Source organism: Solanum stenotomum, chromosome 6 (assembly GCF_019186545.1).
Source record: "Solanum stenotomum isolate F172 chromosome 6, ASM1918654v1, whole genome shotgun sequence".
Classification (NCBI taxonomy): Eukaryota; Viridiplantae; Streptophyta; class Magnoliopsida; order Solanales; family Solanaceae; genus Solanum; species Solanum stenotomum.
In genome coordinates, this window is record NC_064287.1 from 58,014,782 (window position 1) to 58,029,069 (window position 14,288).

General features: G+C 31.2%; 2 protein-coding genes across 4 annotated transcripts; one reads left to right on the plus strand and one right to left on the minus strand.

Moving 5' to 3' along the window:
- The first annotated feature begins 2,869 nt into the window (after positions 1-2,869).
- LOC125867328 (probable LRR receptor-like serine/threonine-protein kinase At5g63710) lies at positions 2,870-7,541 on the plus strand. 3 transcript variants are annotated; one of them, XM_049547784.1, is made up of 12 exons: positions 2,870-3,081; positions 3,807-4,055; positions 4,184-4,316; positions 4,422-4,493; positions 4,746-4,889; positions 5,136-5,207; positions 5,433-5,498; positions 5,835-5,905; positions 5,987-6,130; positions 6,238-6,579; positions 6,676-7,070; positions 7,148-7,541. In XM_049547784.1, exons 2-12 carry the CDS (start codon positions 3,956-3,958, stop codon positions 7,457-7,459), a joined length of 1,851 nt encoding a protein of 616 aa, XP_049403741.1. In that variant the 5' UTR covers positions 2,870-3,081; positions 3,807-3,955; the 3' UTR covers positions 7,460-7,541. The 3 variants fall into 3 exon arrangements, with proteins under 3 accessions (XP_049403741.1, XP_049403740.1, XP_049403739.1); XM_049547782.1 differs by having other exon boundaries at positions 2,896-3,081; positions 3,894-4,055; XM_049547783.1 differs by lacking the exon at positions 5,136-5,207 and having other exon boundaries at positions 2,895-3,081; positions 3,894-4,055.
- Positions 7,542-8,083: 542 nt separating this feature from the next.
- Positions 8,084-11,097, minus strand: LOC125867330 (protein terminal ear1 homolog). Its single transcript, XM_049547785.1, has 4 exons — positions 10,489-11,097; positions 9,426-9,512; positions 8,877-9,039; positions 8,084-8,577 (listed from the first exon to the last, which is right to left on the minus strand). Exons 1-4 carry the CDS (start codon positions 11,049-11,051, stop codon positions 8,398-8,400), a joined length of 993 nt encoding a protein of 330 aa, XP_049403742.1. The 5' UTR covers positions 11,052-11,097; the 3' UTR covers positions 8,084-8,397.
- Between the last annotated feature and the right edge of the window lie 3,191 nt (positions 11,098-14,288).

The following is a 14,288-nucleotide window of genomic DNA, read 5'->3' on the forward strand; positions in this document are numbered from 1 at the left end:
TAAATGAATTTATACAAAACTGAACAATTTGTATAAAATTGGATGTATCTAGCGAATTATACAAATCAAAAGCTCCATAGCAAACATAAAATTTGTTATAGAGTGCAATTATGCAAACCATAGTTATAACATACAAATATGATTTTTATGTTTGTTATATGTTAAAGTTGTTATTTTTCATTTCTTTATTGGGCTTGAGTTAAACATTAAGCCCAATACATATGTCAATCAGATTTGGGCCACAAGTTTCAGCCCATTGAGGGAGGCTAAAATAAAATTGAGATATGTTAATTTCATGTTATCTTTTTCAACCTTGTATATACGTGGAAAACGTGGCGTATATTTAATTATTAATAAAGTGTGAGATATATTAGTTTTATTAATATATTTAGCTAGTCGTTCAATTTATTAATGTCAATATAATTACATTTCATAGCATTATATGAATAAAATACTTTATATATCTCTACTACTGATTAAAATTGAATATAGGTCTTTAAAAACAATCTTTCCATCTTTACGAATTACGAGATTTTTATGCATTTTAACTTTTTTAATCACCACTTACAAAATTACACTAATATATTATCGTGTTCAACAGAATTCACTAAAAAATTAACTTAACATATATATTGTCCCATATATAAAAATCAGATTTCATTGACTTTAAAATTAAATTCTCCATTTATTTATGGAATAAGGAATTATACACAAAAAATGGTGGGTATAAACACACTTGTGATAACACTTTTGGAAATTTGGAACCAAATACCATATCTAAGATGCCTATAGGGAGAGGATAAATGCCTAACTTTTCATATACTTAATTTTAATTTTTAATGTATAACATCATACATTACTTTTAGGTCATGTCTAGCCAAATGTATTGTCAAAATCTTCAAAACCTTTTTCTTTTTTCTTAACTTAAGCTTTTAGGAGAAGCTTTTTCTTACTTTTCTTTTTCCTCTATTATTATTATTTTTAAAGTCTTTTGCATTAGAAAATAAAAGGTTTAACAAAAATAAGAAGAGGAGAGAGGCTAGTATTAAAAAAATGCAATTAAGTTATTTGTTTAATAAAAACGTGTGAAGTTTTATTGATTATGTTTCAATCAAATGCTTATAATTTAATTGAAATATATTTAATTTCAACAAATTACAAACTCCCTTCATAATTTTATTACTAAATATCATTTTTATGCAAACATTTATAGTATGAGATGAGAGAAAAGAAAACGATTGTTAATTCGATGGGATAGTTCTTGCTTTTGGCTAGAATATATTTGATTTGATACGGCGAAAAATATATTCCTGAAAAATAATATTTTTTTTATGAAATACACATTATTATATAAAAAAAAAAACTAATACTTAGATATTATTATTAATTTTTGATATATAGTAAAACTAAATACCACCAATCAATTGTGTATTTGTGTTTATGTTCTATCCTTACAATAAATAAATAAATAATAATAATCTACCTCTGCTTTGTAGGATTATCATGTCTTTTATTTGTGTATTTGTGAAAATTGGCAAAGTGGAGAAACAATCATGTCTTTTTTCAATTATTCTTCCATTATCCAATCTTATGGTAAAATTTAAGTGGAACAGGATAAAAAAGATGATGAATAATTGTATTAAAGTGTCTTTTTTTATATTAAAAAAAAAAGACCAACTTTTTCATATTTCATTCAAAGCAAAACATTATGAAACCATTGCCTATATCATCGTTGCACCTTTTCAAAAGTTTTATTAACAAATTAAATCATAACACATTTATCATCAAGTTATACAAGGTTGTACCATTAGAAGTAAAAAAAGTACAAAAGTTAGAGAACACCCCAAATATTAGAGGATATTGTAATAGTTTAACATCGACATAATTTAATAACTTCGAGTTTGAGCAAGTATTTTTTTAAGAATCGGAGGATAAAAGATAATCATCCGTCTTACTAGATGAGTTAATTATATTTTGTTCGAATTATATATAAATGTATGTGTGTGTTACGAAAAGGTACTAACGAGTCGTTTAATTTGTCACACTAACAAAATAATCATAGCATAAAGTTTTACTTAACTAGTATTGAAGTAAAGTTTGATTGGCCTAACATAATTTAATAAACCCTTTAGTTGACTTTATTAAACTCTGCAAGAAAAAAATAATTAATAAGAGCAAGAAGATTATTTTATTTAAGAAAAAAAAACTAAAATAATCAGTCCACACCTAATATTCCTCTGTTATATTATTGTAGGATTTTGTAGTAATATCCTAAATCAAGTATGTATATAACATTCAACTTCTCTTTTTTCTTTTTTTTTTTCAATCCAATTTCTGATACCTGTTTTGGAGTTTTTTCTAATCTGAATTCACGGTGAAAAATCTTACTTAAAGGTATTCCTACTCTTCACTCGAACTCGAAAGTATAAATAATTAAAATTATCACTAAACCCAAGAGCATGTGAGAGTGTTATGATATGATTAATGAAAGGATAGCTCAGTGCATAAAGTATATAATATTTATGTAGAGGCCTTAATGCAGAACTCGAAGAAGAGACGCATCATAAACATTTGATTGATTTCATAGTGGAACTTGTGACCTATAAGTGAACGAAGACAAATTTATCGTTACTCTTAGAAGTTGTTGTTTGCCATGATGATTATCCAATAAAAAAGATATTGCTCTCCTTTAAAGAAGAGGGGAATATGGTCATGCTCATTGATTGCATTTGGGGTGTAAGCATCTAAATATTAAAGTATAATAAAGTAGAGAGAACAATGTGTTTTTCCTGTTATTAGTAGTGGCCTTCTCATTCACCATCAACTCATCACCAAGTAGACTCTTTTTTTAGCTCCACTCACCCCCCCCCTCTCCCCCTACCCCTACCCCTCTCTCAAAATTGTTCTATTCCTACTTTCTTGAATGCTTTGTGTGTCCCACTTTACACATTACACTAAACCCCCCAATTGCCATTTGAATCTCACCTATTCATCATCATGTCATCAATTATCTACTATTACTCTTCCTTGTATATCTTAATCATTCATTCTACTCTTCAAAATCCATGGCTATTAGTCCAGGTCACTTTTCTTACTAACTTGTATATTTACATATTACTATTTGCATATATACATGTTGTGAACCTCATATAGTCGACCTCAACTTGTTAGGGACTGAGGCGTAGTAGTTGTTATACATGTTGTGAAGCTTATATAGTCGACCTCAACTTGTCAGGGACTGAGGCGTAGTAGTTGTTATACATGTTGTAAAGCTTATATAGTCGACCTCAACCTGTCAGGGACTAGTAGTTGTTATACATGTTGTGAAGCTTATATAGTCGACCTCAACTTGTTAGGGACTGAGGCGTAGTAGTTATTATACATGCTATTATATAATTTTCTTGATATTTTTTTGGGTATATTGAACTAAGTTAATTTTGCCTTAGCTTTTAAATGAACTTATGTTAAGGGGATTCAATAGTCTAATATATATATGTGCCTATCATTTAACATATGTATGTCATTTAGTTTTTGTACCTTTGTCGTCCCTCAACCCCTCTCCAATCTTTTCTATCTATCATTAGAAGTAGGACAAGTAATATTCCGGTGAAGGGAATAAAAATTAGTTTAAAGCTTTTATGTTTTGATGATCATTTGAGAAATCAACTCTTAGGAAGACTAGTCACTCAGAAATAGTCATTTTGATTCTTTTGTTCTTACTCAGTATGAGCATTAATTCTTATTGGTAGCACAAAGAGAAGTGGATACTTCTTGAACTAATTGGTAATATTTTCATTGTGTTGCAGCTTCAAGGCCTATTTCTTTGACATCATATTCTCCGACCTAGACTTGTTTGAGATTGAGGCGTAATTGTTGTTGTTGTTGTTATATAGAGTATCGGAAACAAGGAGAAGGATCAACTGGAAGCTCTCCTCTGGTTGATAGAGAAAATTCAATGTCTACAGCCTTTTCGTTCCAGAATTTTCACTTGAACTTGCTGATATTCCTACTTTTATGCAGCAATGGTCTCTCTTCAAATGATTATGATGTTGAAGGTATGGAGTTATAGGTTTTGGTTACTGTACCTGTGAAAATTTCATATGCTTGCAAAATAATGTGCTAATAAAATCGCGATAACTGTTATTCTTTATTGAAATCATATATCATATATACATCATTTCAGGTCATGCTTTAATTGAGTTGCTGAGGGCTCTGAATGATTCACACAATAGAATCAAAGATTGGAACATTGATTTTGTGACTCCATGTTTCAGTTGGTCTCATGTTACATGTAAAAATGGAAATGTCATATCCCTGTAAGACTAATTATTTCCTTTCTGTTATAAGTAAATCAAGTAGATTCATATAGTCGACCTCAACTTGTTTAGGACTGAGACGTAACTATTGTTGTAATCAAACAGGAACTTAGCTTCTAATGGATTCTCAGGAACACTTTCACCATCGATAACCAAATTGAAATTTTTGGTTAGCTTGTAAGTATACTGCACTTTGTATTAAAATTAGAGTTACTGGTAAAAATCACACCTAAAGTATCTCCTTTTTTCGAGTTCCCTATCACCAACTATTTATCAAAAACACACCTCAACTATTAGTTGTTCCCTTTTTCCTACCTGAGATATCACCATCGTTCAGGCAGGAAAAATGAAATGTTGCTAATACTCAATGTCTAGCGAACCTAGGAAAGTTTTGTGAAGTGTTGCTAAAATGTTAATGGAACTGTGCAGGGATTTACAGAACAATGATCTATCTGGTGCCTTACCTGATTACCTTAGCAGCATGTCAAATCTACAAAACTTGAATCTTGCAAACAATAATTTCAATGGCCCTATTCCACCAGCTTGGGGTCAGCTCTACCAACTTAAATATTTGTAAGTACTTGTTGTTCTTTGTTTCTTTGTTCTCTCAGTTTTCCTAAAACATCAAGGAATGTCACTCGGACTCTTCAAAAATGATGACAGGTTCGTGTCAGGTCCTCCAAAAGCAGTGTATTTTTGGAGGATCCAACACGAGTGTGACAACATTTTTTGAGAGTCCTAGCAGACCTTAACATAGCTCTTATTAAATAGTTCTTGTAACAAAGTCTTTCTATGATATGTCCTTTTGTCCTGCATCAGGGTCATGAAAGGAAATCACATAACTGGAACTGTTCCAAATTCACTTATAAACATCACAGGCCTAAAAGAACTGTAAGAACTATGTTTACCTTACGGGCGTAATTTACTCTTTGTTTGAAATTTTCGGTTGGATTGAGGCCTATGTTGCTCAGACTCTTCAAAACTACTATAGTATGTGTGTCGGACCCTTCAAAAGGTGGTACCATTTTGGAAAGTCCGAGCAACATAGAATGAGTTGTTATTTGATGTTGTCATTTATTTCTGGTTGTAGTTCTTACTTGTTTTAATTCTTCACAGGGACCTGTCCTCCAATGATCTGACTGGAGGTATCCCACTGCAGTTGTTTTCAATACCAACATACAGGTAAAGTCATCATTTATTCTTCTTTCTTGCCAACTTGTTTAGCCTTCCCATTTTGATGTTGAGCTCTCAAAAAGGGCTACTCGATGTACAAAACAGCCATGGGGGTGTGACATAGGCAGTCTACCCTGGTGCTAGCATCAGTAGCTTATTCCACAGCTCGACCTCATGACCTATAGGTCATATGGAGACAACTTTACGTTGCTCCAAGGCTCCCTTCAACTGATAAAAAAATGAAAATTTGTTACTCATGACTGCATTATTCAACTTGAAGCTATTATTATTGACTTAGTTGTTTAACTATGTTGTTTTAACAATCATTCTATACGTCGTAATCAGTTTTTCAGGAACTCATCTTGCTTGTGGCAATAGATTTCAGAAACCCTGTGTTTCTAGTTCCTCTGCTCCAGGTTAATAGTCTTGTCACAAATGCATCTTTTAGTTCTTTGCCAACCAAATGATTATTGCTTAAGTGATATTTTTTTCAACAGCTTCTAGCAGAAGACCAAAACTTGAGGTTGCTATTACTGGTGCAAGTTGTGGTGCATTCCTTCTTCTCTTAGTTGGGGCTATCATCACATATCGTTGTAATTATAAACGTAAACTCAAACAAGATCAATTTTTTGATGTGGAAGGTATATGCTTTACTCCTATTTCTTCAACAGAAAGAGTATATGGTTTTTCTGTACTGAACAAATTTCCTTAATAACTTCAAATGCCATCTACTTTTATGGCATTTTAGGTGACGTTGAGCGCAACATTTCATTAGGCCAACTAAGAAGGTTCTCATGGCGCGAACTTCAGATTGCAACGGACAATTTCAGTGAAAGCAACGTTATAGGACAAGGAGGTTTTGGTAAAGTTTACAAGGGCTATCTTTCAGACAACACAAAAGTGGCAGTGAAAAGACTCACTGATTACCACAATCCTGGTGGAGAGGCTGCATTTCTAAGGGAAGTGCAGCTGATTAGTGTTGCAGTCCATCGAAATCTCCTACGTTTGATCGGGTTCTGTACAACCTCTTCTGAGAGAATTCTTGTTTATCCATTTATGCAGAATCTTAGTGTTGCATATCGGTTAAGAGGTATGCCCCTTATCACTCAACCACTTTTTTTGACATTCTTGATACTATTCAGTCTGTTAAGTCTGTGTTTGTGTTTTTTTCCTCTCTTTTCGACAGATTTAAAACCTGGAGAGAAAGCTCTGGATTGGCCAACGAGGAGACGGATAGCATTTGGAGCAGCACATGGTCTAGAGTACCTACATGAGCATTGTGATCCTAAGATCATTCATAGAGATCTAAAAGCAGCAAACATCCTCCTAGATGATAACTTTGAACCTGTTCTTGGAGATTTTGGACTAGCAAAGCTAGTTGATACAAAACTGACTCATATTACAACTCAAGTTCGCGGAACAATGGGCCACATTGCTCCAGAATACTTGTCTACCGGAAAATCATCTGAGAAAACAGATGTATTTGGATACGGTATTACACTTTTAGAACTTGTAACAGGGCAACGTGCAATTGATTTTTCGCGTCTTGAAGAAGAGGAAGATGTCTTGCTACTGGATCATGTAAGTCCCTACTTCCACACACTTTTCAATTTTTGAAGAGTCAGAGCAACATAACGGATACCTTTTTACTTCTACAGATCAAGAAACTACTAAGAGAGAAAAGGCTAGGTGACATTGTGGATGGAAACATGAAAACTTATGAACCCAAAGAAGTTGAGACAATCCTTCAAGTTGCATTGCTTTGCACCCAAAGTTCACCTGAGGAACGTCCGAAAATGGCAGAAGTAATCACCATGCTAAAGGGTGTAGGTTTAGCTGAAAAATGGGCAGAGTGGGAGCAACTTGAAGAAGTAAGAATTCAACAATTTTCGCTCATGTCGCGACAGTTTATGTGGGCTGAAGACTCAACACATGATCAAGAAGCTATACAATTGTCTCAAGCAAGATAAACAAAAAGAAGATGCAGAGAAATGTATGTATAAGTACTTCTGCAATAAAATTTAAGAGTAGTTTTAGCTTCTGCTGCAGCTATAGCTAGTTATGTAACATGTAAGAGTAATTTTATCATACATCTAGCTATAGTTATGTATCATGTAAGAGTAATTTTGTCATACGTATATATAAGGCACTAAGGTGTCTTTTTTTAATTTTACAATGTATATATAGAGAGAGATAGAGAGAGACCATCTATTACTGAATTTACTCGATTCCTAGCTCGTTGTACTAAAATTCCTGCTCGATATTTATATTAAAGTTCCTTCAATTAGCAGTGCATGTGTTGCTATGTAATGCAAGTAAACTATAGACTATCCATATGTGATTTATTTTGTTTCAAGGATTATTCAGTCCACCTTCAAATATGAGATTTTTACCAATTATTTTTAGTTTACCTAATAATATAATTCTTCTACACTTGTCTTACATAGAAATATTAGAGAAAGAAATTGAAAATACATGCATATTAAAGGCCATCTTACATATATAATATCCTTGAGAAAAAAAAAGGCCCCTTACATTTACATACTACATATAAGACATGTAACTAAAAACTTAAACAAAAACAACTTTCATGACATACAATACTAAACTAACAAACTAAACACAAACAACATTCTTAAAACATAAAATACTAAACATAGAACCTAAGATTTCAAAATATAAAACATATATGGATAGATCCAATGTTTTCATTTCACCCCAGATCATCGATAAACTCGAGCCTCCAGGGAGAAAATGAAAACATTGAACATACATCACTACAAACATAAAACCCTTTACGACACAGCTAAAAGCTTAAACTATGTTGCTCGGCTCGTCCAAAAATGCTGGTATATTTAGCATTTTTTGGAGGACTCGAGCAACATATAGTTCCAGCAGCTGCAAAGTTCTAATTAGTCGTGTCACTGGATGAATAAACTGACGGAACTGCAGCCAGATTGCCAATAGTCATTGGAGCTGTCAACCTAGATGAACCGTTCCTCGGAGGGGAGAAAACAACTGGAAGATATTCATCAGTGTCACATATAAACTTCGACTGCGAAAAATGCTTCACCAATTGATCCTTGCCCTGAAATTCAATCAAACACCATTAAACAAAAAAGCAACCAACATTACAAAAAATTATATGCATCTATATAAAAGACGATACACTAGAAACCCCAAAATGTACGCTACAATACTACATTAAATTACAAACAAACTCAGTTTGTCAAAATGCGCTAATATTTGGGAGTTGAGGAGTGACCAACCATACATTGTTGTATCTCATGTCTTTCATTTAACACTTGTGTGGTGTTATGAACATCAACAAACAAGTTTGAAGTGAAACATGTTGAAAGAAATCAAGAAATGTGAAGTCATTTTTACCTGAATACGAGCCCAAGAAACTACACAAATCTTCCTTGACGAGTAAAAGCCCGTGGGAGTCTCAACACTATTCCATTTGAAGTACCTGAGAACTTTCCTAATCTCTGAAGCAGCACAACCCGACGTGAAATTGACAAAAGCATAGCCTACATTGTTCTTGGTCCTGCATTATCAGCAGGATCAATTAACAAAGAAAAATGAACATGATAAGGATTTAACTTATATATACCGACACAATATATAGAAATAAAGTAATTAGTCTCACTTATTTTTGAAGTTTCTAATCGTTTCAAGAGGGTCGTTTCTTTTGGAACAAGGATATATCTCATATGGGACTTAAGAACACCAAATTTTCGTACCAACAACAAAACACGCGAAAAATGTAATCCCAAATTTTATACCGCGAGTAGCATTCTAAAATTTCATTGTAGAGGTCATTAGTGTATAGAAGCTAAAATAGTGTGTTAAACCAACTAATTAACAATATGCTGCAGCATGTTATTAAAAAATGCAGCATTAATTAATAGAATACAATAGTAGAAGTATTACCTAAAATCCATTGGCAGATAAAGGAAATCATACTCCCAATGATTCACATTGCAGTACTGATCAACAAAAAGCATGAAAGGCTCTCTCCTGTTAAATAAAATCCATTCAAAAAGAGTTGTATTTTTGTCAGAAACTAACAGATTCATAAAAATATACATACACCAAAATTAACAAAAAGAGGAGATAATTAATAATGGAGAATTAAAAGCACACAAAAATTGCATTTAATACAGTAACCAATCATATATGATGCATACTACGGGCATGCATCACCATAGTAACTGTACATTGGGATATGAACAGACAGTGAAAAAAATTAAAGTCTGGAAAATGCATAGTAACACTAAAGAGTCAGTTAAACTAGAACCCAAATAGGACTGAGACCTATGTGTTGTTCCGACTCTCCAAAAATACTGCCGCACCCGTGTTGAACTCTCGAAAAATACACTACTTTCGGAGAATCCAACGCGCATTTGTTGACATTTTGAAGAGTTCGAGCAAACATAGATTGAGACGAATGCAATACATGATCATTTCAAGAACCAAATATGAACAAAAACAAGTGCAAAAACCAAAAGTAGCACATAATATATACTAGAAGTACTTTTTTTCAAGTCTCAATTTCAACATGCAAACAAATAAAAGAACTGAAAATAGTAAAACAGAAAGGGAAATACTATTGAATGAAGCAATATATCAAGAACAAGTATATGAAAGGTCATGTTCAAATAACAAAAGCAACCCATAATAGATATTTTGCATTCAAATCTCAGTTTCAATTTTCAACATGCAAAAAATGAAATATTACATCATTTCAATAACAAATACATGAAAGGTACAAGTGCAAACAAACAAAACACAAAATGACCCATATTAGATCATTTCAAGAACCAAGTAAATGAAAGTCAAGTACAAAAAACAAAACTAACCCATAATAGATTACTGTATTTAAAACTCAATTTCCACATGTAGAAACCCACATAACATGAAAAAAAAGGTTAAACAACATTAAAAAGTTCTAAAGATTTGACCTTTACGTAAAAAAAGATAACACATCACAGACCTGAATTGATTGGGTATGTTTCTTATCATAACAGTAGTTTTGTTCCTACTGAAAAAAGTAGCAGAAGATTTGCATGGAGAGATAGAAGAACCAGTTTCTTGCTGTGGCTTCCTCATAAAAAACCCTTTTGGCTTCCAACCATTTTCACCAGCTCTCATCAACCTAGGTGGCAAAAGGGGTTTCTTATTTTTCCAATTTTTCTTCATCCCAACACTAAAGATTTCATCTTTACCAACAAAAGACTGATCTTGATGTGTTTTCTCAACCCACATACAATTCTTCTTCACCCCATCACTAAAGATCTCACCTTTTGCAAGAAATGACTGATTTTGAGGTGTTTTTTCAAGTTGATGATAACGATCTCTGTGAATCCAATAAAGGGGAACATTTTGTTGATAGTAGTAGAAATATCCTAAGTGATGATATTGAGGCTGTGAAACATGAAATGGCAGTAATGGTGGCTGATACACAACAAGTTCATTGCCTTGTGGGAGAAAAGGGACTACTTCTCTTTCTTTATTAGTTGGTTTAAACACTTCTGCATTAGGATTCAGTACTGACATAACTACAACAAGAGAGGGAAAAAAATGAACTTTCTCAAGAAAATAGTAAATGTCACCGTTTATGTAAACTATATATACCACAAATACAGAGGGAGTGCGTGGGGGAGTGGTGATTTGGTGGAAGGTTGAGCTACAAAGAGAAAATCTTTCATTTGTTTGTTTAAAAAGGTGATGAGTACGTAGTAGACTAGTAGTATCACACTGATCATATAGGTGGAAAACCCCTATAGAGATGTAATCATATCAAGAAAATAGGTGTACAATAGAGAAGTATTAAAAACCTACCTTATCGTTCTCCGTTCTTATATTAGTACGTTTATAATTTGAATAATAAACATACAAGAAAAATAGAATATCGAATAGAGTTATTATGAACGATAGGAGAAAAGATAAAATATGATTATTAAATAATAATAAAGACAAAACAAGAAAAAAATATTGATGTAATAACGCGATTCTACCAAATTAATCGAACATAAAATGTGTCCTTTCGTTATTAGTTAACGATGGATTCAAATGATACGATACAATAGAATTTAGGCTAAACTCATCGGTGACCCTCTAAAATTGGCATCAAATTTCACTTAGACACCTCAATTAGGCAATATTCATTTTAGACACTCCATGTAGGATTTTATTGAGTCATTTTGACACTTTTTGCTAATATGTCAAAATGATTGTGATACACCCAATAATAACGCGTGAAAGGCATAATTTAGCCATCTTTTTATTTTATTTTCTCTTCTTCTTCTCCATTTTTCAAGCCACCATCCCCCACCATTTTTTCAAGCTTAAACTCCTGAATGGAGGTCGAATTTTTTATTCAAATTTGTTTTTCAGTCATTTTTCTTCTTCTCCATTGTATTTCTTTTTTAAATCTATCATCGCCTCCCTCCACTTTTTGTCGGAAAAATGGATATCAACACCCATATTTCATATTTATTATCTCTTTCTTTCTACCAAAAAAACAACACTAAAAAAAAAAAAAAGAATAAATATGAAAAATAGTAAAAGAAAAGAATAATTCTTAAAAAAAGCACAAAAGAAATTTTGGGTGTAATGAAAAAAGAGATTTTTTTAGAATAATATTTTTATTTTATTTACTAAATAGATTTTAAAATAATTTTTAACTGAAAATAACACATGTAATCATTTAATTGATTGTTTGTCACGTCATCAATGAGTGTATGTATTACACACTCCTTCACTTTTTTGTTATTGTCAGAAAAGTGTCAAAATAATATAACGGAATCCTACATGAGGTGTCTAAAATGAACATCGCTTAGTTGAGGTGTCTAAGTGAAACTCGTTGTCAACTTTAGTAGGCTGCCAATGAATTTGGCCTAGAATTTAAATAATAATCAAAACAAACATTGTATTTAAACTTACAATACAATTCAACGAGTAACAACCATTCAAACAAGGTGTAAATGTCACATGACATATTATAAAAAAAAAGATAGTATATTTTTATATTTAGTAATAATTTAATTTTAAAATATTTATTTTACTCTTAATAAAATGAGTCAAAATAACTTATAACCATACAAATACTCTTGGGTTTAAAAAGAATGGTCTACTATTATTATTATTTTTGAGTACGTTTCAAAAACAAACTTTTTCCTTTTTTAATAATATTTTAATTTTATTTTTTCACATGACATATTTAAAATTACAAAATTAAAAGACATTTTAATATAATAACTTTATATAACTTTATTTTAAAATTACAATTTTTTTATTATTATTTTGTTAAACTCTATATTAAATTAAACTAAGTCACATTTTTTAAAACCAAAAAAGCCTCCTTATATCACAAATTATAAAAATTCTATTTTTCTTTTAGAAAATAACATAGGAAAGGAAGTGAGTATTAAAGTCCGTTTAAATTGATTTAAAAGTTGGTCAAATTTATTTTTAGGTCGGTTTTTTACTTTTGAAAATGTTTGATAAATATAAAAAAACAACTTAAAATAAGTCAAAAATGACTTAAAATAAGTCAAAAATGACTTAAAATAAGTTACGATGTATTTGACAAGATAAAAAATGACTTAAAATAAGTCAGAAATCAAAAGTAGATCTTTCTCTACTTCTAATTTTTTGAATTAAAAGTTATTTTAGTTTGATTTTTTATTTTTAACTTAAAAATTAATTTTTTTAAAATCAATCTAATTTTTTTAAATCAATCCAAACGGATTCTATTTGTCTTTTATGTTTGAGATTGTTGTTATATACATCCAAATAAAATAAAACAAAGAGTATTATAGGGATAGGGATATATGAGGGGAGGCAAAAGTGTCAGAGAAGTAAAATATATATTCACAAAAAAAGGGGGTGTAAAATCTGTGAAATGATGGAAATAGGCAGATTCAGATACTCTAATTATTACACTTCATTTAATGCCAATACATTTGGCGGCCAAAAACATTTATCGAGGATTTTCTTGATTAGACCATTATAATAAATCTACTTAAAAAATAATTAGAATTACTATTAGGAGAGATCTAATATTAAAAATAAAGATATTCAGAATAAAGTAAATGTGACTTTGGTGGAAGATATTGAAAGTGAGATTAATATAGTTTTGAATTTTGGTATATAAAGATATTCTAAAATGTGATTAATTATGACATAACATACTTTTAATTTATCGAGAAGATAATTTTCAATGAAAATACTTAATAGTGTGTTGTTATCTTGTTTATTTTTTCATACTAAATAATGTCTCATTTGTCCTTGTTCAAAGAATCAAAACTCTTCATTACACAAAAGAAAGTGCATATATAAAGCTTGTATATCTCATTTAAAATCTAATATATCAAATAAATAAATTCATTTTCCATATTGTAATAGTTAGTAGTCTGTATACTTTATTATCCAAGGGTCAAACAAGTCCAAAATTTTTTATGTAAATAACCACAAACTAGTCCCAGGTCTAAAGAAAGACTCCACTAATAAGAAGGAAATAGAAATAAGCAAAATGACTTGACTATCACTCTTAAATCTGCACATCAATCAGTACTACTCTTTCTCCCTTTTTTTTTTTTCCCTTTCATTTTTATATCAAACTCACTAATAACGTCTCCCTCCGTCTCAATTTATATTACAGTTTAAATTTTGAAAATCAATCAAGAAGCTCTTTGATTGTGAGATCAAATAAAAAGATATAACGCTCGGAATCCAAACTATATTATATAAGGAGGAAAGGAGAATGAAAATATGACCTTTATAAAGTCA